This window comes from Salvelinus alpinus, chromosome 23, assembly GCF_045679555.1.
Source record: "Salvelinus alpinus chromosome 23, SLU_Salpinus.1, whole genome shotgun sequence".
NCBI classification, from domain to species: Eukaryota; Metazoa; Chordata; class Actinopteri; order Salmoniformes; family Salmonidae; genus Salvelinus; species Salvelinus alpinus.
In genome coordinates, this window is record NC_092108.1 from 17,796,904 (window position 1) to 17,823,722 (window position 26,819).

The following is a 26,819-nucleotide window of genomic DNA, read 5'->3' on the forward strand; positions in this document are numbered from 1 at the left end:
GTTCCATGTGGTAGGTGTTAGTTCCATGTGGTAGGTGTTAGTTCCATGTAGTAGGTGTTAGTTCCATGTGGTAGGTGTTAGCTCCATGTGGTAGGTTAGTTCCATGTGGCAGGTGTTCCATTTTGCTCAAACTTGGCTACAAAAAGTGCCTAAGGGGCTAGGTAAGGTAGTGGTTGATTTGAGATGGGCACTACAAGCTCAGAATCAGGAGAAGGAAGCCTACACGAGTCGTCAACACTTTACGTTACACTACAAAACTAGGGCTTGTGCAACCAGCAGCCGTGACTTACATTGCAGCTTGAGCTTGAGTTGAGTTTCTTACGACCCAGCATTGGGGAGTACACCCAGTACCTCCCATCAGCATACTGATAATACACAGACACACGCAGACACAAGACACACACACAGACACATGTAAGGATAGGGGAGTAGATGAAGAGAAATGGACAAGGTAAGAGTATGAGAAACAGAGGGAGAATGGCTAGAGAGAGAGGGACAAAGAGAGACAAAAAGAAAGAGACACACAGACAGAAAGAGAGCGAGGGACATACAGAGAGAAAGAGAGAGAGAGAGACAGAGACACACAGACAGACAGAAAGAGAGCGAGGGACATACAGAGAGAAAGAGAGAGAGAGAGACAGAGACACACAGACAGACAGAAAGAGAGAGAGGGAGACACACAGAGAGATAAACGAAGACACACAGCGAAATCGAGAGAGACAGAGACACAGAGAGAGAGAGGAGAGAGAGAGAGACAGACACAGACACAGATACAGACACAGACAGAGGGAGTGTGACAGGAGTTGGATGGGACAGCGGAGAGAGAGTAAAAAGAGAGTGAAGATGGAATAATACACCTCCAAAATGGATGAAGAAAGAACATACTGTACAGTGAGCTCCAACAGTATTGGGACAGGGACCAATTACAGCTGTTTTGTCTCAGACGCCCACATATCATACCCCCAAGACATGCTAACCTCTCATCATTACACTCTTAAAACATAGGGTTCCTAAAGGGTTCTGCGGCTGTCCGCATAGGGGAACCCTTTTTGGTTCCAGGTTGAACTCTTTTGGGGTCCATGTAGAACTCTCTGTGGAAAGGGTTCTAACTGGAACCAAAAGGGTTCTGCTTGGAACCAAATGGGGTTCTTCAAAGGGTTCTCCTATGGGGACAGCCGAAGAACCGTTTTTATAAGTGAATTTGTCCCAATACTTTTGGTCCCCTAAAATGTACAAAAGGTTTAGTAATTTATAAACGGTTCACCTGATATGGATGAAAATACCCTCAAATTAAAGCTATAGTCATTGTCATTGTATCATTTCAAATCCAAAGTGATGGAGCACAGAGCCAAAACAACAGTAATGTGTCACTGCCCAAATACTTCTGGATCTCACTGTATATTGAATGAACCACCAGTCTGTTACTGACTGCTATTGACAACATATACTGACATGACTGAGTGATTATGAATCACATGACTGAGTGATTATGAATCACATGACTGAGGGATTATGAATCACATGACTGAGGGATTATGAATCACATGATTGAGGGATTATGAATCACATGACTGAGGGATTATGAATCACATGACTGAGGGATTATGAATCACATGATTGAGGGATTATGAATCACATGACTGAGTGATTATGAACCAGATGACTGGATTAATATGGATCGGCCAGGCATGCGCCACACACATGCACCATGCAAACATGCAAACATCATGCAATACACACAACACAATACAGAACAGACTTTTAGTGCTGTATTCTGTAGTCTCTCCCCATTGCTGTTTCAGCAGTATAGTTATAATCCAGCATGTGGTGTCTCAGGGGTCAATCCAACCTCTATCGCCACATGCTTTAAAGCCACACTTTGTGATTAATGATCGATAGCAGCAAACTACACACACCCTCACCCTCATAGATCAAACATGCTGTCCTTACTGCCCAACAGTAAGAAATCCAAAACCCCAGTAAACAAAAAGAGCTGTCACACCCAACACACACACGCGCACGCGCACACACACACACACACACACACACACACACACACACACACACACACACACACACACACACACACACACACACACACACACACACACACACACACACACACACACACACACACAAGCAGTCACCCACACACACACACACACACACACACACATACAAGCAGTCACCCACACACGCACACACACACACAAGCAGTCAAGAATACACGCACGCACACACACGACTTACGAAGTAGATGTCAGAGACTGGCACCTCCCCCTCCAGTGAGTTGTGGCTGACGGACGAGGTGACAGACAGATGATTGGACGAATAGCGTTCCGCTGTCACCTGGGGGCTCGGAGGGAGAGAGAAGGGAGGGGTGGTGGGAAGGAGTGAAGAATGGGGAGAGGAGGAGGGGTGGGTAGATGCAGGAGTGGTGGAAGAGGGAGGGGCGGAGGCTTGAGGGACTGCAGAGGGTGGAAGGGTGGAGGCGATGACAGCTGATGACTGAGGGGTGGAGGAAGGACGAGTGAAAGAATAGGGCAGAGTGGAGTTAGAGTGAGGGGCAGAGGAGGAAGAGATTGAGGGAGGAAGTGAATGAGGGAGAGTGGAAGCTGGAGGGAATGAGGAGGGAGGGGTGGAGGATGGAGGGGTGGAGGAGGAAGGAGGGGTTGAAAGAGGTGTAGAGGAGGTGGGGGCAGCAGCTGTGCCCTGTGTGATGACTTTCTCCTCTGTTACTTTAGAGTCCTGAAGGTCCTCTGGAACCACACTGTGACAGAGATAGAAACGCTACGGTCAGATAGGTGTGTGTGTGTGTGTGTGTGTGTGTGTGTGTGTGTGTGTGTGTGTGTGTGTGTGTGTGTGTGTGTGTGTGTGTGTGTGTGTGTGTGTGTGTGTGTGTGTGTGTGTGTGTGTGTGGGTGACTGCTTGTGTGTGTGGGTGACTGCTTGTGTGTGTGTGTGTGTGTGTGTGTGTGTGTGTGTGTGTGTGTGTGTGTGTGTGTGTGTGTGTGTGTGTGTGTGTGTGTGTGTGTGTGTGTGTGTGTGTGTGTGTGTGTGTGTGTGTGTGTGTGTGTGTGTGTGTGTACCTGGTTGTAGGTTCCCTCTTCACCTCCACCGCCACAGTGACGGTTTGCTCGTGCACCTCCACTACTTCCAGCTGTGACCTGAAACTACATGGGACAGCACAGGAAGTGACATCAGAACTTCAATCACAGTCAGAATGGTCAGATGGGATGAGATGTGTTGGATTGAAGGGTAAGAAATAAGACTGCTTACCTGTCTTCATAATCCCGTGGAGAATGAGTTGGCCTCCTGAAGGGTAGAACAGGGACAGGTGAGTGTGTATATGTAGGAGTGTGTGTGTAAATGTAGGAGTGTGTGTGTGTGTGTGTGTGTGTGTGTGTGTGTGTGTGTGTGTGTGTGTGTGTGTGTGTGTGTGTGTGTGTGTGTGTGTGTGTGTGTGTGTGTGTGTGTGTGTGTGTGTGTGTGTGTGTGTGTGTGTATTTATACGTGTACCTGAAGCGTGGGTGTTCTGGTGTGTCAAACGGTGTGGTAGGGAGAGAGTTGTTGGAGGAGAGAGTGGTCGCAATGGATGCTGTGGTCGCATCCTCAAAAGATGGAGGAGTGTGGGGGTGCTCTCTCTGACCTGAGAGCGATCCATTCAACCCCCATTTTGAATTAAATTGCTCATTAAATTGGTGACATTGAAAACAGTATCAGTATTAGTAATCTACCACTAGAGAACATGACACATCACCTAAATAGCTTGTGTTGAAAAGAGCTCGGTCCTCAAACACTTGTCTGCCATTTTCAGGTCACCCTCTGCATGGATGTGGAGTGTAGTAACTGTCTTACCGTCCTCCTCCAGCAGGCGGGAGCCGCGAGCCGCTCTGAGGTGCAGGTCCTCGTTCTCCTGGTTCTCCACTCTCTCTATGGAGAGCTGTGTTTGGACACTGTTTTTGGGTGCGGGCAGAGCCCCTCCTCGCCCCCTCTTGGAGGGAGAAGACCTCAGGGCTGGATGGGAGGAGAAGATGAGAGAAGGAGGGAGAGGACAGAGGAAAATGAAATCAGTCAAATGGAAAACTCAATGAATCAATTACTCCATCTCGATATATGGTTTGTGAGCAGAAATATCGTTCCTGTTTTATTTTAAATGCATCTTATGAAGGCTTCAAAAAGCATTACATAAATGGGATTCATATATAACTGTATTTCATGATCTATAAAGGATTAATAAATGTGAATAAATAATTGCATGGTTATGTCACACAGCTATACAGTTATAGATGATTTGTGAAGCATTTATGTCGTGCTTATGAAGTTTATATGAAGGCTTTATGAAGCCTTCATAAGATGCACGTCAAATAAAGCGTGAATGAAATATCAAATAAAAACATTTGTAGTATGTAGTGTAATGTGTTTCTACTCACAGCAGCTCTTTCTGAAGACAGTGGTGCTGCAGAACTTGTAGAACCTGTCTGCATAGAAACTAGGCCTGTGGACTGACACTGTGTCCTGAGAGAGAGAGAGAGAGAGAGAGAGAGAGAGAGAGAGAGAGAGAGAGAGAGAGAGAGAGAGAGAGAGAGAGAGAGAGAGAGAGAGAGAGAGAGAGAGAGAGAGAGAGAGAGAGAGAGAGAGAGAGAGAGAGAGAGAGAGAGAGAGAGAGAGAACAAATATAATGATATTCCAGAAAAGGTCCGGAAATAAGGATGACAAATATAAATTCTATTTGGACACAGTTCTATTAGAACACACCAAAAACGACACATATCTAGGACTAAATATCAGCAACACAGGTAGCTTTCACATGGCTGTGAATGAGCTGAGAGACAAAGCAAGAAGAGCATTCTATGCCATTAAAAGGAACATCAAAATTGAAATTCCAATCAGAATCTGGCTCAAAATTTTTCAATCAGTTATAGAACCAATTGCTCTATATGGCAGTGAAGTATGGGGTCCACTCTCTAATAATGAATTGACCAAATGGGACAAACATCCAATTGAAATATTTTTTTTTGCAAGTACAAAGAAAAACTCCAAATAACGCATGTAGGGCAGAATTGGGCCAAAACCCCCTCCTTTTTCGAATAGAAAAAAGAGCCATCAAATTTTACAACCATCTAAAAACAAGTGACCCTAAAACATTCCATCACACAGCTCTACAATGTCAAGAGATGAAACCAGAGAAGAGTCCCCTCAGCCAGCTAGTTCTGAGGCTCAGTTCACCAACCCAAACCAACCCCATAGAGCCTGTTCTGTAAATGGCACTGTGTGCTTTTTTCGAAGGATGGGCCCCGGTCTCTCCGGGGTTATGAGATCCGGGGGGTCGGGGGTGGTCTGCCGTGCATTGGGATGACAACTCAACCCGGGATGAGGGGGGCTTTTAGCAGGTGGAATAGTGGGGACCAATTGTAGGTTTACTTAGTAGCAATGTAAATATCATGGTACAGCTATATAGACACTCAATCATCATGTTACTTTTTAATTGTAAGTTTACAAACATGTATTTTGATAAATAGAATTGAAACCTGTGTCTCATTGTGGTAAGTGGTGAAATAAGTATAGCCAGTTATAATTGTAATGGCTTAGCAGATAATAAGAAAAGACGATCAGTATTTACCTGGCTAAAAGATAATTAAAATAATATCTATTTTTTTTATTTAACCTTTATTTAACCAGGTAGGCTAGTTGAGAACAAGTTCTCATTTGCAACTGCAACCTGGCCAGTTGCAAATGAGACTTGTAGATGACCTGGAGCCAGTGGGTTTGGCGACGAGTATGAAGCGAGGGCCATGAAGCTCGTATGGCATTGAAGCTCGTCTGGAGGTTAGTTAACACAGTGTCCAAAGAAGGGCCAGAGGTATACAGAATGGTGTCGTCTCCGTAGAGCTGGATCAAAGAATCACCAGCAGCAAGAGCGACATCATTGATGTATACAGAGAAGAGAGTCGGCCCGAGAATTGAACCCTGTGGCACCCCCATAGAGACTGCCAGAGGTCTGGACAACATGCCCTCCGATTTGACACACTGAACTCTATCAGAGAAGTAGTTGGTGAACCAGGCGAGGCAATCATTTGAGAAACCAAGGCTGTTGAGTCTGCCAATAAGTATGTTGTGATTGACAGAGTCGAAAGCTTTAGCCAGGTCGTTGAATACGGCTGCACAGTAATGTCTCTTATCGATGGCGGTTATGATATCGTTTAGGACCTTGAGCGTGGCTGAGGTGCACCCATGACCAGCTCTGAAACCAGATTGCATAGTGGAGAAGATACGGTGAAACACATTCAACAATTTTAGATGAAGTTTTGTGGGTAAAGGATTGGGGGGGATGAAATATATTTATCCCATGGGCAAAGAAATTCAAAAGGGGTGATGATATTAATTAACTGTAATTTTGATCCAAATGTGCAAAATGTCCAAACAGATCATCAAGGTAGATGGATTATTTTAAATATGTTATTGGACAATAAGCAGATATGGCTTATTAACCTATGCAATCCAAATAATGATGATCCAAGCTTCTTTGAAAATATATATAAGAATTTATCAACTCTACAAGCAACACTAGACTCTATTATTACGGTGGGGAATTTTAATACGGTTATAAATACCTCTATAGACCGTAAAGGAAATCACACTACAAACTATCACCCTCAGGCACTTAAGGAAATCAGGAATGTCATGGATATATTGGAATTAGTGGATATATGGAGACTTAAATACCCTGACCTAGTGAGATATACATGGCGGAGGCTTAATCAAGCTAGTCGTCTTGACTACTTTCTTATGCCATTCTCTCTGACACCAAAAGTTTAAAAAGTGTTGATAGGGGACAGAATGCGGTCGGATCATCACATAATTGGCATATATATTACTCTTACAGAATTTCCATGTGGGCGAGGACATTGGAAATTTAATCAAAGTCTACTGGATGATAACTTGTTTAGAACTAGGACAGAAGAATTTATAACTGACTTTTTCAGACATAACATAGGTACAGCAGATCCCCGTATTGTATGGGACACTTTTAAGTGTGCCTTTAGAGGCCATGCAATTCAGTACTCATCTAGAAAACAAAGCAATTTAAATCAAAAGAGTCCATATTAACAAAGGACTAACAGTAGCAATAAAAACTACCATAGAGGCACATAATAAGTTAGAGGAAAAACAAAAAGAAATGGAGGAACTTATTTAGGAAAGCTCCAGTGTAATATATTATAAAAAATAAACTGGATGGAATATGGGGAAAAATGCACCAAATTCTTTTTCAATCTTCAACATAGAAATGCTACCAAAAATATGTATTGAAACTTGTTACAAATGAATTATATTTTGAAAGAGGAAGTAAAGTACTTTAAGAATATGTTTTTGTTTCATCTCCTCTGTCACGCCCTGACTATAGTTTGCTTTGTATGTTTTATGTTTTGTTTGGTCAGGGTGTGATCTGAGTGGGCATTCTATGTTGTATGTCTGGTTTGTCTATTTCTATGTGTTTGGCCTGATATGGTTCTCAATCAGAGACAGGTGTTTTGCGTTGTCTCTGATTGGGAACCATATTTAGGTAGCCTGTTTTGTATTGTGGGTTGTGGGTGATTGTCTATGTGTAGTGTTTAGTGTCAGCACTATTTGTTATTTAGCTTCACGGCCGTTGTTTATTGTTTTTGTATTAGTTTCGCAAAGTGTTCTCTTTCTATTAAAAACAAGATGAACACATACCACGCTGCATATTGGTCCTCCGATCCTTCAAACTTTTCCTCCTCAGACGAGGAGGAGGAAGACAGCCGTGACATCCTCCATCTCCACTAACCGAAGATAATTGTATGGATTTCTTTCCTAATAATAATGTAAAATTAACATCTGTACAGAAAGACTCATGTGAAGGCCAAATTACAGAGGAGGAACTTCTTGATGCAATTAAAGACTTTAAGCCCGGGAAAACTCCAGGGCTGGATGGCATACCAGTGGAGGTATACAAAACCTTTTTTGATATACTCAGAGGACCATTATTAGCTTTTTTTAACCACTCCTATATAAAAGGTAGATTATTGGACACGCAACAAGAAGGTCTGATTTCATTATTACTGAAACAGGATCCAAGTGGTATATATAAAGAACCAGTCCATTTAAAAAAATTGGAGGCCTCTTACACTCCAGTGTTGTGATGCAAAAATTCTAGCTAAATGCTTGGCGCATAGAATTAAAAAGGTATTGTCAGATATTATTCTTCCTAATCAGACAGGTTTTTTACATGGACGATACATTGGAGATAATATAAGACAAGTACTGGAAACAATAGAATACTATGAACTTAGGTTGGAGTCATTAAAACTAGTTTTTCAACTACTCCACAAATTTCTTGTTAACAAACTATAGTTTTGGCAAGTCGGTTAGGACATCTACTTTGTGCATGACACAAGTAATTTTTCCAACAATTGTTTACAGACAGATTATTTCACTTATAATTCACTGTATGACAATTCCAGTGGGTCAGAAGTTTACATACACTAAGTTGACTGTGCCTTTAAACAGCTTGGAAAATTCCAGAAAATGATGTCATGGCTTTAGAAGCTTCTGATAGGCTAATTGACATGGCCTGTGTAAGCCTAGGTAAGGTGCTCGTCACTGGGCCTGTGTGAGCCTAGGTAAGGTGCTCGTCACCGGGCCTGTGTAAGCCTAGGTAAGGTGCTAGTCACTGGGCCGGTGTAAGCCTAGGTAAGGTGCTAGTCACCGGGCCTGTGTAAGCCTAGGTAAAGTGCTAGTCACCGGGCCTGTGTAAGCCTAGGTAAGGTGCTAGTCACTGGGCCTGTGTGAGCCTAGGTAAAGTGCTAGTCACCGGGCCTGTGTGAGCCTAGGTAAGGTGCTAGTCACTGGGCCTGTGTGAGCCTAGGTAAAGTGCTAGTCACCGGGCCTGTGTGAGCCTAGGTAAGGTGCTAGTCACCGGGCCTGTGTGAGCCTAGGTAAGGTGCTAGTCACTGGGCCTGTGTGAGCCTAGGTAAGGTGCTAGTCACCGGGCCTGTGTGAGCCTAGGTAAAGTGCTAGTCACCGGGCCTGTGTAAGCCTAGGTAAGGTGCTAGTCACTGGGCCTGTGTGAGCCTTGGTAAGGTGCTAGTCACCGGGCCTGTGTGAGCCTAGGTAAAGTGCTAGTCACCGGGCCTGTGTAAGCCTAGGTAAGGTGCTAGTCACTGGGCCTGTGTGAGCCTAGGTAAAGTGCTAGTCACCGGGCCTGTGTAAGCCTAGGTAAGGTGCTAGTCACCGGGCCTGTGTAAGCCTAGGTAAGGTGCTAGTCACCGGGCCTGTGTGAGCCTAGGTAAGGTGCTAGTCACCGGGCCTGTGTGAGCCTAGGTAAGGTGCTACAGTCTGAGGACTGGACTCACCCCGTCATTACTAATCAGAGACTTCCATGAGTGTTCCAGTTTCTTGATGACCCTACAGGACAGTAAAGGTAACTGGATGAGAAAAAAAACTCAGTGATTCATACATCATTATATTAGTACTGGTGCTATTGATTATTGGACATTAGTAGCACAGTGAGTGATTTTGTGAAATTAACCTGTAAGACTGCAGGATGTCGATGATTCCAATAAAAAGAAGGAGTTGTTCTCCTTTACCATCCACTGCAGGAATACCACCCATTCTGGAGAGAGAGAGAGAGAGAGAGAGAGAGAAATAAACAGGCAGAGAGAATCTCATGTAGGGGGAAAAGACTTCAAGACACACGGAATCATTGTGTGTGTGTGTTTGCCCACTTGTGCCTGTGTGTGTTAAGCTGGATAACTCACGTAGCATCTTGGTCTAGTGTGTCTCTACACGTCTTCCCTCCCTGTATAGACTCCATGGCAGTAGAGTAGAGGGCTCTCTGGGTCACAGGTTTCTTCTCATCGCCCCCTGCTGGTGAGCCCTGGGACTCTCTCCCAGCCTGGCCCAGGTTATGGACCCCCAGCAACAGACTGTAATCCATGATTTTAAAGCTCTCGAGCACCTGGGGTACCACCCATACAGAGAATGGAGGTCAGAATGAATGATAGCAGGAGCTACCAGACAGCACAGACACACACGTCATAATTCCCCCCCCCTTCCACATCCATTCTACATCCCCTCTCCTCCCCCCTCCCCTCACCCTCTCCTCCCTCTCTCTCACCAGACCATCTCTCTGTAGGGTCTTAAGCAGAGCACCATATGTATCCTGATCCAGTGTCAGTCCGTCCGGTACATCTGATATAAAGTCCAGATCTTTAAAGGTGGGATTCGATTTCTCCCTCTCTTTCTTCGACGCACGCCGTTTATACGTGGAGCCCTTCAGGTCGAACTTGAGGTGCATGCGTACGGCGCGCGGTAACACATTGTTCATGACCACAATACGGATGTTTTTACCACCACACTGGACGCAGTAGAGACCAAAGAACTTAGGAAGCAGGGTCCTCGGGTTCTGATTCAGATTCTAGAGAGAGGAGGAGAGGAAGAGGGGAGAAGAAGAAGAGGAGGAGGGAGAGAAAATTAAAGGGTGCAAAAAATATAATTGTGTGCCTATTTCAGTGTTCTTTTCATGCAACAACAGGAAATCCTACTGGCCATCATATTGAGCAGGACATGAAAAATCCAGTGGATTTCAGAGATATGTCAGTTCAACTAGTTAAACATTTCAGAAACACTTTATTTGGATAGTCCCAAGTAGATGCTTGTGGATAGTTTGTAGATGTTCAATAGGGGGGTCTAATCCTGGATGCTGATTGGTGTCTATTCCACAAGTTACCACTGGCTATATCTATGACTTTAAAATGCCTATTTACTCTGTTCCATCTGACTGCGCAATCCACTGTCTCATCAGCCCAGCCAGGCAATTTATAAACTTGATCTCCACTATAAAAAGCATGTAGACATTATCTCCCATTTCTTTTAGAGTAGCAATTGGTTTTCAATAGTGGAGATTTGTATAAATCTTGCTGTCTGTCTCTCCAACATTTGCAACATTGTCGGTCTAGGGACGAGACAGACAGACAGACAGGCAGCTTTTCTCAGCCAATCGAAATCATGAATCAGCAAAAATGTTATGGATATATACAAATGAATGTCAAATTATATACAAAAACAGGTCAAACGAAACGAAAAGCAATTTGTTTGCAGTCTTTCCAGCTTCAGTTTGAAGTGATTGTGTTAGCTGTGTTGTAGGCTAGCTCCTCTGAACAACAGTGTCCTGATGAGAGAGCACATTTCCTATGCCAAGTGAAATCGTGCATCATTAGCTCATTGTTATGGATGTATGCAAATAAATGTCACTAGAAAACAGCTTAAACAAATGCAGCAACTTTGCTGTTATTCTGGCTGCACTGTTTGACCTGAACGTAAATTAGCCGTAGTTGGCTAAGCAAGGGGTAAGAACGTTGCCAGCCAGTACGACAATAGAACATTTAGAATGAACCACTGGGTCGCATCCATCACAGGAGGTTGGTGGTACCTTAATTGGGGAGGACGGGCTCGTGGTAATGGTTGGAGCGGAATTAGTGGAATGATACCAAATACATCAGACACATGGTTTCCATGTGATGCCATTCCATTTGCTCTGTTCCAGCCATTATTATGAGCCGTTCTCCCCTCAGCAGCCTCCTGTGGCATCCATAGATACAGAACAAAAAGAACTAGGTCGCGTCTCTGTCAACCGAACCGATAGATCGAACAACCAGCCATCTTGGGTAGCATCCCTAAATTTGTATCAGGACTATATCTTGTGGAAGGATGAAATGGTATGAATAAATTGATTGCCAAAAACGTTTTTAATGGAAATATGTCAATCATTATTTTAATATGTTGGTAATCCGTTGTATAAAAATGACAATGCCCTCGAAGCCGGTGATTGGAGGATATATTGTCATGGTTTGCCAATTATATCCTCCAAACACAGGCTTCTCAGGCATTATCACTTAAACACATTGTATATAGATTCTCTTTTTTTTCTACCATGTTATTGACTTGTTTATTGTTTACTCCATGTGTAACTCTGTGTTGTCTGTTCACACTGCTATGCTTTATCTTGGCCAGGTCGCAGTTGCAAATGAGAACTTGTTCTCAACTAGCCTACCTGGTTAAATAAAGGTGAAATAAATAAAAAATAAATAAATTAAAAAAACAACATACACTATATATACAAAAGTATGTGGACACCCCTTCAAATGAATGTATTCAGCTATTTTAGCCACACCCATTGCTGACAGGTTTATAAAATTGAGCACACAGCCATGCAATCTCCATAGACAAACATTGGCAGTAGAATTGCCTTACTGAAGAGCTCAATGACTTTCAACGTGGCACCATCATAGGACGCCATCTTCCCAATAAGTCAGTTCGTCAAATTTCTGCCCTGCTGGAGCTGCCCCGGTCAACTGTGAGTGCTGTTATTGTGAGGTGGAAACGTCTAGGAGCAACAACAGCTCAGCCGCGAAGTGGTAGACCACACATTATATTTGTAACATGCACCGAATGCACCTTAACCAACAATGCAGTTCAAGAAATAGAGTTAATAAAATATTTACTAAAAAAACAAAAGTAAAAAAAAAAATGAATGAATCAAAAAGTAACACAATAAATGTACATAACAATAATGAGTCTATATACTGTACAGGGGGTAAAGTGATTATGCATAGATAATAAACAGCGAGTAGCAGCAGTGTAAAAACAAGGGGGGGCAATGTAAATAGTCTGGGTAGCCATTTGATTAGTTGTTCAGCAGTCTTATGGCTTGGGGGTAGAAGCTGTTAAGGAGCCTTTTGGTCCTAGACTTGGCGCTCCAGTACCACCTGCAGTGCGGTAACACCTTCCTATGACATCGGGTGCTGTAGGTGTCCTGGAGGGCAGGTAGTTTGCCCCCGGTGATGCATTGTGCAGACCACACTACCCTCTAGAGAGCCTTGCGGTTGAGGGCGGTGCAGTTGCCGTACCAGACGGTGATACAGCCCGACAGGATGCTCTCGATTGTGTATCTGTAAAAGTTTGTAAGTGTTTTAGGTGACAAGTCAAATTTCTTCAGCATCCTGAGGTTGAAGAGTCGCTGATGCGCCTTCTTCACCACGCTGTCTGTGTGGGTGGACCATTTCAATATGTCAGTGATGTGTACGCCGAGGAACTTTCCACCTTCTCCACTACTGTCCCGTCGATGTGGATGGCATGGTGAAGTTATTACTTACACTTTGGATGGTGTATCAATACACCCAGTCACTACAAAGATATAGGCACCCTTCCTAACTCAGTTGCGGGAGAGGAAGGAAACTGCTCCTGGATTTCACTATGAGGCCTATGATGACTTTAAAACAATTACAGAGCTGCTTACCAAGATGAGTTACAGTTTTGACTTAAATCTACTTTAAAAACTATGGCAAGAATTGAAAAATGTCTGTGTAGTAATGATCAACAACCAAGTTGACAGATCTTGAATAATTTTTTTAATAATAATGTGAAAATATTGTACAATCCGGATCATTGTGTTGCTGCATGACCCAGCTGCACTTTAGCTTCAGCTCACTGATGGATGACCTGACATTCTCATATATAATTCTCTGATACAGAGCAGAACTCATGGTTCCTTCTATTAAAGCAAGTGGTCCAGGTCCTGAGGTAGTAAAGCATCCCCAAACCATCACACTACCACCACCATGCTGACCGTTGGTATGAGGTTCTTACTGTGGAATGCAGTGTTTGGTTTTCGCCAGATATAATGGGACCCATCTCATCCAAAAAGTTCTACATTTGACTCATCTTTCCATAGAACATTCTTCCAAGAGTCTTGATGATCATCCAGGTGCTCCCAGGTGCTTTTTAGAAAACTTGAGTCAACCAGAAATGGAGCAAATACTTTTTCACGGCACTGTATGTAAATTAGATATTTTCAATATATTTGAAAAAATGCCTAAAAATATGTTTTCACTTTGTAATCATGGGGTCTTGTGTGTAGATGTGTGAGAAACAAAATAAATTGAATCCATTTTAAATCCAGACTGTACCACAACAAAATGTGGAATAAGTCAAGGGGTATGAATACTGTCTGAAGGCACTGTAGTGCAGTTGATAGTATGACCATCTGTAGATCATCTACTTGAAACTATCCAGATAAAATGGGACCAACATTTCCCCTTCAAAATTATTAGAAATAAGAAATGTCTGGGAAATGAATGTTCATTAAACCATAAATTGATATAAAAACAAGAATACTGTACTGTCGTTTTATTGATAAGCTTGCTATACGTTATATAAACTTTATTTTGATAACAATATTAACAAGAAAATGCCCCTGCAGATTCTGCCTAGAGCGACCCTGGCTCCTGGCCCACACACCTGACAGACGTGAGTCGGCTGGACTCAAAGCCTCTGGTCGTGTGTGTGCTTTAGGCATGTGTCTTAGTAGTGTGCTTAGCCTCATTAGCGTCACAGCTGACCATAGGTTAACCCCAGGGGCCAAGGGTCAAAGTGACCAACACAAACACACACACACACTTTTTATTTATTAGAATGAAGGAGGAGCTTGTGACAGACTAACCATGTAGTATCCAGGAAGTAGTTTCTGCAGAAACTCCGCCTCCTTGGCATTGACTGTTTTGATGATGAACTCGTCGTCCCTGGTTACGTAGAATATGGAGCCGCTGGCCCCCGGGTTGGACAGCTCGATCAGTGGCTCGTTACATAGAGAGTACTGGAGAGACAGCATAGATATACACACAGGTTAGGTCAGTGGGTCGTAGACATAGCATAGAAAATGGCACCAACACTGGAGTGGTTCAGATAGGGCACTTTACATAGTGCTTCAGATCTTCATTAGGCACTTTGCAGGGTTTCTACTTTCTGCAGACACCTGACGTGGAGTCTGGAAGGCCAGATAAACACAAGGGCTTAACAAGCTTAAGGGGAGAGTGTGAAGACCCTCTCAGTCTCTACACAAGTATAAGATACCCCGTATTCAGAAAAACTGAGAATGTTGCGCTATGTATTCCTCATGCTGGATTAATGCAATGAGACTAAAACATTACTATTTCCTGTAAGTGTAAAACCAAGCATAGAAAACCCATAGATACACATAGAAACAGATACACAAACAGTTGTTTCTGATTATGCTTATACGGTACCTGACTGTCTACTGTTATCAGCTTGGAGCTTTAAAAAGAAAGTCTTCATCTGCTCATCTCCATCTGGTGCAGGTAGAGTGTGATTTTATAGGAGTGACTGTGTGTGCACGTGTGTATCTGCACGTATTTACAGTATGTGTGTAAGAGTGTAAATGTACACTCAGTGTACATATGCATAGATTGCTGCATTAATCCAGCACATTCCTAACACCTTCCTAATATTGAGTTGCACCCCTTTTGCCCTCAGAACAGCCTGAATTCGTCGGGGCATGGACTCTACATGGTGTTGAAAGTGTTCCACAGGGATGCTGGCCCATGTTGACTCCAATTCTTCCCACAGTAGTGTCAAATTGGCTGTTGCTTGTGAAAAACTCAGCAGAGTTGCAGTTGTTGAGACACTCAAACCGGTGCGCCTGGCACCTACTATCATACCCTGTTCAAAGGCACTTAAATATTTTGTCTTGCCCATTCACCCTCTGAATGGCACACATACAGAATACATGTCTCAATTGTCTCAAGGCTTAGAATTCCTTATTTAACCCGTCTCCTCTCCTTCATCTACACTGATTGAAGTGGATTTAACAAGTGACATCAATAAGAAAACATAGCTTTCACCTGGATAGTCTGTCATGGAAAGAGCAGGTGTTCCTAATGTATTTCTGTGCATTTCTGTGTGTGTGTGTGCGTGCGTGCATGCGTGCGTGCATGCGTGCGTGCGTACGTACGTGCGTGCGTGCGTGTGTGTGTGTGTGGCCAGAGGACGGTGAAGCCAGACTGGATGTAACCAGGGGTTATGTTTCCTTGATAAATCCACAGGATGTCATGTTAGTTATGCATATAATCACCTGATGTAGGACACTATATTTAAAAGTGCAAAATGCAGAAATCGCTCCGCCATTTCCTGGTGGGAAATGGTCCGCCAATTCTAATAGTTTGCCTAATTACAGTTTGCAACAAAACAAGTTGTCATTGTGTAGAGAAATCATTGTACCATCTAAACCGCTGTGAAATATATTTTCCATAACCCAAAGTATTTTCAGCTGTTTGAAGCTGGTATACAAAACAGCAAGTAAAAGACGCTAAAATGAAACATCTGCGAAGCATAGAAATAGCGCACATAGAACATATCTACCGCTTCTTAGACTTGCTTTCAATGAGAATGGCAGAGCTATAACTCACATTTCTATGTGAATTTGGTCAGGTCGCCCAGAAAGTTACATATTGCAGCTTTAACCTAGGTATTAACAAGTCTGTAGTGCTATATTTATTGAGGTTACTATGGTTACTGTCTCTCACCAGGTAGTCATCTGGTCGGATCCCAAACAGTTCTCGGAAGTAGCGGAAGGCCACGGGGGCGTAGGTCTTAAACCTGAAGTCTGGGTAGTGATGGGCAGGAGTCAGGTTACTGCCCTCACTGGAGAGAAGATGGGAGTGAGGATGAGAGGCAGAAAGAGAGAAAGAGTTATTGTACTAGAGAGCATTTCACTTTGTAGGTGGTTTGAGTGACTATCCACACACCAAAAACAAAAACAACCCCTCCCCATTTGTAAACACACACATCTGCCATCCACACACACACACAAAGTCAGACACACATCTGCCATCCACACACACACACACACAAAGTCAGACACACATCTGCCATCCACACACACACACAAAGTCAGACACACATCTGCCATCCACACACACACACAAAGTCAGACACACATCTGCCATCCACACACACACACACACAAAGTCAGACACACATCTGCCATCCACACACACACACAAAGTCAGACACACATCTGCCATCCACACACACACACACACACAAAGTCAGACACACATCTGCCATCCACACACACACACAAAGTCAGACACACATCTGCCATCCACACACACACACAAAGTCAGACACACATCTGCCATCCACACACACACACAAAGTCAGACACACACCTGGGAAAGAAGATGCTCTCCACCACGTAGAAGTCCTGCATGAGGACATCTCTCTCTGGCTTGGAGCTCAGGTTGCCCACCGTGTAGCCGATGCCCAGCTGGATGGCACCTTTCAGGGCAGAGGACGTGGTCTGGAGGGCACAGGCAGGCAGGTTACAAACCACAAGTCACCAAAATAGATCCATGAAAATGAAAATGAGGGAGGAAAATGATAAGAGGAGGACTGGTGAGATAGGAAAAGTCAAAGAAGTACAGAACGGTCTGGGGATAGAAGAAGAAGGAAGAAAATGCAGGAGAGGGATGCAGGAGAGGAAAGGAAACAGAGGGATGCAGGAGAGGAAAGGAAACAGAGGGATGCAGAAGAGGAAAGGAGACAGAGGGATGCAGAAGAGGAAAGGTGAGAGAGGGATGCAGGAGAGGAAAGGAGACAGAGGGATGCAGAAGAGGAAAGGTGAGAGAGGGATGCAGGAGAGGAAAGGAGACAGAGGGATGCAGAAGAGGAAAGGAGACAGAGGGATGCAGAAGAGGAAAGGAGTAGTGTACCTTCTTATAGGTGGTCTCTCCAGAGGCATCTACTCTCCTGTGGCCGATCTTCTTCTCCTGACCTGGGCCTAGACCCTGAGCTGTGGGGGACGGCATCTGACAGAGAAGAGGGGAGACTGGCTTTACTTGTGGGTTACTTACATTGCATGCTGTACTGCATTAAAACATATGTAATTTTAGGTGTGTGTGTGTGCGTGCGTGCGTGTGTGTGTGTGTGTGTGTGTGTGTGTGTGTGTGTGTGTGTGTGTGTGTGTGTGTGTGTGTGTGTGTGTGTGTGTGTGTGTGTGTGTGTGTGTGTGTGTGTGTGTGTGTGTGTGTGTGTGGTGTATTTGTGTGTGTGTGTGTGTGTGTGTAACTAGCCCTCACCTCACTAGTTATTGTAGACCCCCTACGACCAGTGTCTTTTGTTGATAAACAGAGAAGAGAGAAAAAGAGAACATCAATGCATGATTTAGGCCTAATTGTGAGATACATACAGTACATGAACCAGGATTAAAGGCACCAGTATGCACCTGTTATTGCCAGGAGGGTATAAAATACCAAAATCAAGCTATGTACATCTATGTTTCTATACTATATCTCTACTACTATTAAAGGTGTATTTCCTCTGGGAAACATCAGCTAGAGGGGTGTAGTGAAGAATAATTATGGGCCAACCCAAGTCTACTATCACCAGTGTTAGACACCATACACAACACACACTGACATTACCGACACACACTCACACACACATCAACCTGAGACTTGACCCATGCTGCCCTAACCATACAATGCTGGACTCCTGCCCTCGTTAGCAGCCAAGTGCAGGTGGTCATCACATACCAACCCAACAAGGTGTCACACACACACACACGGACCTATCCATCAAATGCATTATATTATGTTTGTATTATTCACACCTGTTTCAAATCAAATCAAATGTTATTTGTCACATGCACCGAATACAACAGGTGGTTACCTTACATTGAAATGCTTACTTACAAGCCCTTAACCAACAATGCAGTTTTAAGAAAATACCTAAAAAAAGTTAGAAATTAAAGTAGCGAATAAAGAGCAGCGGTAAAATAACAATAGTGAGGCTATATACAGGGTGTACCGGTACAGAGAAAATGTGCAGGGGGCACCGGTTAGTCGAGGTAGAGTTATTAAAGTGACTATGAATAGATAATAACAGAGAGTAGCAGCAGCGTAGAAGAGGGGGGGGGGGGGCAAGGCAAATGGTCTGGATAGCCATTTTATTAGATGTTCAGGAGTCCTTTGGCTTGGGGGTAGAAGCTGTTTAGAAGCCTATTGGACCTAGACTTGGCATTCCGGTACCACTTGCCATACGGTAGCAGAGAGAACAGTCTGTGACTAGGGTGGCTGGAGTCTTTGCCAATTTTTAGGGCCTTCCTCTTACACCGCCTGGTATAGAGGTCCTGGATGGCAGGAAGCTTGGCCCGGGGGATGTACTGGGCCGTACGCACTACCCTCTGTAGTGCTTTGCGGTCGGAGGCCGAGCAGTTGCCATACCAGGCAGTGATGCAATCCGCCAGGATACACTCGATGGTGCAGCTGTAGAACCTTTTGAGGACCTGAGACACATGCCAAATCTTTTCAGTCTCCTGAGGGGGAATAGGTTTTGTTATGCCCTCTTCACGACTGTCTTGGTGTGCTTGGGCCATGTTAGTTTGTTGGTGATGTGGACGCCAAGGAATTTGAAGCCCTCAACCTGCTCCAATACAGCCTCATCGGTGAGAATGGGGGCGTGCTCGGTCCTTCTTTTCCTGTAGTCCAGAATAATCTCCTTTGTCTTGATCACGTTGAGGGAGAGGTTGTTGTCCTTGTACCACACTATCAGATCTCTGACCTCCTCCCTATAGGCTGTCTCGTTGTTGTCGGTGATCAGACCTACCACCGTTGTGTCATCGGCAAACTTAATGATGGTGTTGGAGTCGTGCCTGACCGTGCAGTCATGAGTGACAGGGAGCACAGGAGGGGACTGAGCACACACCCCTGAGGGACCCCCGTGTTGAGGATCAGTGTGGCGGATGTGTTGTTACCTACCCTGGCCACCTGGGGGCGGCCCGTCAGGAAGTCCAGGATCCAGTTGCAGAGGGAGGTGTTTAGTCCCAGGGTCCTTAGCGTAGTGATGAGCTTTGAGAGCACTATGGTGTTGAACGCTGAGCTTTAGTCAATGAATAGCATTCTCACATAGGTGTTCCTTTTGTCCAGGTGTGAAAGGGCAGTGTGGAGTACAATAGAGATGGCATCATCTGTGGATCTGTTGGGTCAGTACGCAAATTGAAGTGGGTCTAGGGTTTCTGGGATTATGGTGTTGATGTGAGCCATGATCAGCCTTCCAAAGCACTTCATGGCTACAGACGTCAGGTCTACGGGTTGGTAGTCATTTAGGCAGAATACCTTAATGTTCTTGGGTACAGGGACTATGGTGGTCTGCTTGAAACATGTTGGTATTACAGACTCAGACAGGGAGAGGTTGAAAATGTCAGTGAAGACACCTGACAGTTGGTCAGCGCATGCTCAGAGTACATGTCCTGGTAATCCGCCTGTCCCTGCAGCCTTGTGAATGTTGACCTGTTTAAAGGTCTTACTCACATCGGCTGTGGAGAGCGTGATCACACAGTCGTCCAGAACAGCTGACGCTCTCATGCATGTTTCAATGTTACTTGCCTCGAAGCGAGCACACAAGTTATTTAGCTCGTCTGGTAGGCTTGTGTCACTGGGCAGCTCTCGGCTGTGCTTTCCTTTGTAGTCTGTAATAGTTTGCAAGCTCTGCCACATCCAAGGAGCATCGGAGCCAGTGTAGTACGATTCGATCTTAGTCCTGGTTCGTCGGAGGGCATAGCGGGATTTCTTATAAGCTTCCGGGTTAGAGTCCCGCTCCTTGAAAGCGGAAGCTCTACCCTTTTGCTCAGTGCGGATGTTGCCTGTAATCCATTGCTTCTGGTTGGGGTATGTACGTACAGTCACTGTGGGGACAAATTCATCGATGCACATATTGATGAAGCCAGTGACTGATGTAGTGTACTCCTCAATGCCATCGGAAGAATCCTGGAACATATTCAGTCTGTGACAGCAAAACAGTCCTGGAGTTTAGCATCTGCTTCATCTGACCACTTTTTTATTGACCGAGTCACTGGTGCTTCCTGCTTGAATATTTGATTGTAAGCAGGAATCAGGAGGATAGAATTATGGTCAGATTTGCCAAATGGAGGGCGAGTTAGAGCTTTGTACGCGTCTCTGTGTGTGGAGTAAAGGTGGTCTAGAGTTTTTTTCCCCTCTGGTTGCACATTTAACGTGCTGATAGAAATCAGGTAAAACTGATTTAAGTTTCCCTGCGTTAAAGTCCCCGGCTACAAGGAGCGCCGCCTCTGGATGAGTGTTTTTCTGTTTTCTTATGGCGGTATACAGCTCATTGAGTGCGGTTTTAGTGCCAGCATCGGTCTGTGGTGGTATGTAGACAGCTACATAAAATACAGATGAAAACTCTCTAGGTAGATAGCTTATCATGAGACACTCTACCTCAGGCGAGCAAAACCTCAAGACTTCCTTAGATATCGTGCACCAGGAGTTGTTTACAAATATACATAGACTGCCACCCCTTGTCTTACCGGAGGATGCTGTTCTATCCTGTCGATAGTGTGTACAACCCACCAGCTGTATGTTATATTCATGTCGTCGTTCAGCCACAACTCGGTGAAACATAAGATATTACAGTTTTGAATGTCCCATTGGTAGGATATGCCTGCTTTGAGTTCGTCCCATTTATCCAGCGATTTTACGTTGGCTAACAGTACGGATGGCAAAGGCAGATTTGCCACTCGTTGCCTGATCTTCACAAGGCACCCCGAACTCCTTCTGCGAAATCGCTGACTCTTTCTCCTGCGAAAGACGGGGATGAGGGCTTGTTCGGGTGTCTGGAGTAAATCCCTCCCATCCAACTCGTTAAAGAAAAATGATTAGTCCAAATGTGAGTAATTGCTGTTCTGATGTCCAGAAGCTCTTTTCAGTCATAAGAGACGGTAGCAGCAACATTATGTACAAAATAAGTTACAAACAATGCGAAAAAACAAACAAATAGCACGGTTGGTTAAAAGCCAATAAAACGGCAGCCATCCTCTCCGGCGCCATTACTGTTTCTAAGCTAGAACAGGGTAATTAACTAATGCTATGCCCAGAATTCAAATAACAAATCCACAAATGAAATCAGAATACCCACTGGTAGTACCATCAGGGCTAATCTTCCTGGATATGTACAAGCACAGTCAGACTCAACCCAAGAAACACTTCTGGTTGTACTTACAGTAATACCTTTAACACTTATCAGTGCAAACCTTGAGTTTGCGTAAACACATCTACCCTTTAAGAGTTTTGAATGTCTCACTCACCTCTCTGTCACTCAAGTCTGAAGGTAAAATGGTACTGCAGTTGCTGCTACCAAAAACCCATTCAATAATACAAAAACACCCCAAAATTCAGACCTGGCGTTGTTGTCTGCAGCTGACGTAGATCAAATCTATTTCAAGAGTAGATCAGTCCTGACTCTTTAATCTGAACTCCCTGTCATTGGTTGACACCACCACCGTCTCCCAGGAGACCGGATGCCCTGAGCAGTGAGCAGCCAATCAGAGTGCAGGATTAAGAGAGGCGTCAGCTACTGGAACAACAAGCTGCAGGAAGTTGGCCCGCGTCGGAGGTTAGCAAGAGAGAGAGAGAAAGAAAAAAAGAGAGAGAGAGAGAGAGAGAGAGAGAGAGAGAGAGAGAGAGAGAGAGAGAGAGAGATTGTAATGATAGAGAGGAGAAAGAGCGAAAGAGAGAGAGAGAGAGGACAGACAGACACACCGGGGCCAAAACAATGAGACACACAACAGACCGACCCAATCTTTTAAGTTATTGATCTAAAGGTCTAGCAATGACAATGGGCTAACGGCCGACAAGACTACAGATTCGTTTCTGGAATGTTGTCTTCCTAGCAGGGTCTTTTGTAGGACTTTGCCAGTCATGCAGAGATCGAATTCGTAATTACTGCATATGTGCAGAACACTCAGAAAGTCAGATGATTCAGACAGAACATTCAGACATACAGAACACTCAACAGACAGAACATTCAACAGACAGAACATTCAGACATAGAGAACATTCAACAGACAGAACACTCAACAGACAGAACATTCAACAGACAGAACATTCAACAGACAAAACATTCAGAAAGACAGAACATTCAGAAAGACAGAACATTCAACAGACAGAACATCCAGAAAGACAGAACATTCAGAAAGACAGAACATCCAGAAAGACAGAACATTCAGAAAGACAGAACATCCAGAAAGACAGAACATTCAGAAAGACAGAACATCCAGAAAGACAGAACATTCAGAAAGACAGAACACTCAACAACAGACAGAACATTCAACAGACAGAACATTCAACAGACAGAACATTCAACAGACAGAACATTCAACAGATAGAAAATTCAGAAAGACAGAACACTCAACAGACAGAACATTCAACAGACAGAACATTCAGACATACAGAACATTCAGACAGACAGAACACTCAACAGACAGAACATTCAACAGACAGAACACTCAACAGACAGAACATTCAACAAACAGAACATTCAGACATACAGAACATTCAGAAAGACAGAACACTCAGGAAGATGGCGGAACACTCAGATGGAACACAAACAGAATGGAACACCCAAACAAAACCTTCAGACAGAACCCTCAGGTAGCCTGTACCCAGATATTACCTCTGTGCTGTAGGATTAAGGTCAGGACATAATGTGCTGAGGAGCTATACTCAAAGGCAACCTATCACCATACTACAGTATACAATACTACTGTATCAGGGTCAACGTAGTCTCGCGTTACCAGACTTCCAAGTCTCGTTCATCACTCGGTTATTCAGAAGCAACGTGAGAAAGTTGTAAATCGAGATTTGGATCAATGCCTTAGACACTGGCATCCTTTTATGCTCGAAGGTTGTTTTTGTAATATAGATTGAAAAAGCAGAATGTTTCAGATCATAAAATGACTGATTAAGTTTCCAGAGGCAGCATAATTTCCAGAGATTGTATTGGAATGTATTAAATTAAACTGTTAGGCGTGAGTGTGTGTGTGTGTGTGTGTGTGTGTGTGTGTGTGTGTGTGTGTGTGTGTGTGTGTGTGTGTGTGTGTGTGTGTGTGTGTGTGTGTGTGTGTGCGTGCGTGCGTGCGTGCGTGCGTGCGTGCGTGCGTGCGTGCGTATGAGAGGTGGTATAAAGAGGATTAGGCCTCTCACTGTCCGTCTCACAATATGGCCGCCTTATGCCGAGTGTTACTGAGACATAAACAAGAGTTGGGTAAGATTGTCTAATAGCACAACACTGCCGTCTAGGGGATAGAGCAGTTATACACACACCCCCACACAAGCATGTAAACTCACACACTGAACAAATCCACATTCTCTACCGTTCAAGCTCATTCAAGTCGAAATCGGACACCTTCAGCCTTGAGTAGTTTTGTGCTGGTGGAAGTCAGAATGCTCAGCTACAATATGTATAAAAGAGATAATGAGCTATTTCAAATAGCCTTACACTGGATTTCTGCATTCTGAAACATAGTGCCTCACAAATATGCCCTGAGTGAGTAACTATGGGGATATATTCACATGAACAGACATATCAATGTATCGTATCGCATCATCTCAGTCACCATGGCTCAGTGGTCACTGTTACTGTGTGTCTGTCCTGCTACTGTCTTGTGTAATAATCATACATTATGTTTTATAATCCAATCCACTCTTTAGGGTTAAGGGTTAATAGAGAATGGAGAAAAGAGAAGAGAAAAGGGAAGAGAGAAAGAGATGAGAAGAGAAGAGAGTGTAAAGAATATACTAGAGAAAGTGAGAGAGGGGAAAAGAGGAGAGAGAGGGGGGAAAAAGAGGAGAGAGAGTGAGGGAGTAAAAAGAGAGAGAGTGGCTAAAGGTCTGCTGGATGCGGAGTGGACCAGATGCCAGTCTCTAGCACTGTCACTAGTCTAAGTGCTGCTGGTAAATGTCAATGCACAATTACAGAACTTTCATTACGCACACCTGGCCCCAATACCAGGGGGTGGCAGGTTGCCTAGTGGTTAGAGCGTTGGACTAGTGACCGAAAGGTTGCAAGATCGAATCCCTGAGCTGACAAGGTAAACATCTGTCGTTCTACCCCTGAACAAGGCAGTTAACCCACTGTTCCTAGGCTGTCATTGAAAATAATAATTTTTTCTTAACTGACTTGCCTAGTTAAATAAAGGTTAAAAATAAATAAAACAATTCCCAGTGATTAGTAATTGTGTCCTTGGTTTACCATTGTCCTGTCGATTATTGTTACAATGTCCGTTGGTTCGTGAAAGTACCTGTGCTATGTTGATTTGGCTTTCATGCCACATATATTGTGCAAACGATTACGGGTCTCGTCCCGTGTGATAATCATTGTGCGATTGTGTTATTTATTCAAGTTACTCCTCGCTCTTTTGTTTGGGTGTCAATACTGTGTTTTGTAATAGTGTTTGTTTGGTCTTCGTTCCGTGCCTTTACACGGCACGCTGTAATTTGGGTAAATGTAAAACCCCTGTTACGCATTCCTGTGCCTGTCTCCCGATCCCTTATACCAGCGTGACAGTAAACTGATTATCAGGGCTGTTTCTTTGTGTGTGTGTGTGTGTGTGTGTGTTGAGGGAAATGCTGCTTCTCTACAGATGGAAAACTGTGAAAATGCAATGGTGAATTGACTGCAATGTCAAGAGTAGAGGTAACTGCCAAAATATTAGAAACACTTGAGTAAAATAGGGATACAAAGTATATTGAAAGTAGCAATTACCATCCCATCATGCTTAGGGTCATGTATAAAAATGCTGGGCAGGCCATTATTTTGGTTCCCATGACTATGCCTCCATAGGATAACAATGCCCCCATTCACAGGGCATGCGTGGTCACTGAACGGTTTGATGAGCATGAAAACAATGTAAACCATATGTCATGGCCATCTGTCACCAGATCTCAACCCAATTAAACACTTATGGGAGATTCTGGAGCGGCGCCTGAGATGGGATTTTCCACCACCATCAACAAAACACCAAATTAAGGAATGTGCCACGGTGCATCGAAGCTGTTCTTGTTCATGCTGGCCCAAAGCCCTATTAAGGCACTTTATGTTGGTGTTTCCTTTATTTTGGCAGTTACCTGTATGTGTGAACTATGAACACAAATACTGCTGTTGCCCATTAAATGTCCATTTACTCCATGTGCAATATGGAATCTGCCATGGCATTCAACTTTTCATTGTTCATTTATTCAAACACTGGAGCCTGTCTCCTCCCCTTCATCCTCCCCTGATGATTGAAGTGGATTTAACAAGTGACATCAATAAGTGATCATGGCTTTCACCTGGACAGTCTACTATGTCATGGAAAGAGCAGGTGTTACTGTTTTGTACACTCAGTGTATTTCTGTGTGTGTGTGTTCAACTCTGCTAGTACGGCTTCATTGAGAGGAGGCACAGAAGGAGTACAGCTTGATGGTTCCGTTAACATGACGTCTAATACACACATACTGCATCCAGTTCCTCTCTGACTCATCATCTTTAAATACAGATTGGTTACATTACACTGCTGTACATATATGAAATAGTCTCTCGTTACAGACACCAAATCGAGTAGCTGGCCTGCGCACGTGAGAGATTTGGTTCTGGGTTCTGAGATTGATGTAATAGATATTATCCCTTAACAGACTAGAATGCAACTACCCAATTTTCTGTTCTTCCATTGCAATTGTGCTTCCGCTTACATACATATCTGGTACAAGGTGCTCTTCCAATATTCAGGGCTACCCAGGAATATTATAATAGGGTAAAGTATTGTGCTGTTGCCTACAGTATATACTCTGCCCCCAGGTGAGAGCCAGCTCAGCTGGTCGTTTGGTGACGCTCAGATAAAGCAGAGGCAGAGAGGCTCTGGACATTACTGTTCATTAATAATTCACCTCCAGGTTTCTTTCTGCTTCCTTATGTTTTGTATTTTACACTGTTACACTTGTGACAAAGTCATAGGCCCTAGTTTGATCTATAAATAATCAGGATCTCATCACCTGTCCATTCAAATTTCCATCAATAAAATGCAATTGTGTTCGTTGTCCGTAGCTTATGCCTGCCCAAACCAAAACCCTACTGGCCAGTACAGCTGAAACCAGGATTCATCTC

The 26,819-nt window shown here is 43.9% G+C and overlaps 1 protein-coding gene across 6 annotated transcripts in view; it reads right to left on the bottom strand.

The window, feature by feature from the left end:
- LOC139550434 (phosphatidylinositol 4-phosphate 5-kinase type-1 gamma-like) overlaps window positions 1–22,196 on the bottom strand; it is a 24,841-nt gene extending 2,645 nt beyond the window's left edge. Inside the window, exons 1-17 of one of the 6 annotated variants that reach the window (XM_071361340.1) lie at window positions 21,985–22,175; window positions 17,960–17,994; window positions 17,594–17,689; window positions 17,051–17,181; window positions 16,403–16,520; window positions 14,524–14,676; window positions 10,141–10,440; window positions 9,782–9,981; window positions 9,553–9,636; window positions 9,377–9,428; window positions 4,433–4,517; window positions 3,858–4,016; window positions 3,519–3,648; window positions 3,279–3,314; window positions 3,089–3,172; window positions 2,251–2,770; window positions 291–365 (exon numbers count right to left, since the gene is read on the bottom strand). In XM_071361340.1, the coding sequence (XP_071217441.1) occupies window positions 291–365; window positions 2,251–2,770; window positions 3,089–3,172; window positions 3,279–3,314; window positions 3,519–3,648; window positions 3,858–4,016; window positions 4,433–4,517; window positions 9,377–9,428; window positions 9,553–9,636; window positions 9,782–9,981; window positions 10,141–10,440; window positions 14,524–14,676; window positions 16,403–16,520; window positions 17,051–17,181; window positions 17,594–17,689 (2,223 nt within the window). In that variant the 5' untranslated portion in view covers window positions 17,960–17,994; window positions 21,985–22,175. Of the gene's footprint in view, window positions 1–290; window positions 366–2,250; window positions 2,771–3,088; window positions 3,173–3,278; window positions 3,649–3,857; window positions 4,017–4,432; window positions 4,518–9,376; window positions 9,429–9,552; window positions 9,637–9,781; window positions 9,982–10,140; window positions 10,441–14,523; window positions 14,677–16,402; window positions 16,521–17,050; window positions 17,182–17,593; window positions 17,690–17,959; window positions 17,995–21,984 lie in introns of all 6 variants that reach the window. The other 5 variants (XM_071361335.1, XM_071361338.1, XM_071361336.1 and 2 more) reach the window with 5 other exon arrangements.
- Between the last annotated feature and the right edge of the window lie 4,623 nt (window positions 22,197–26,819).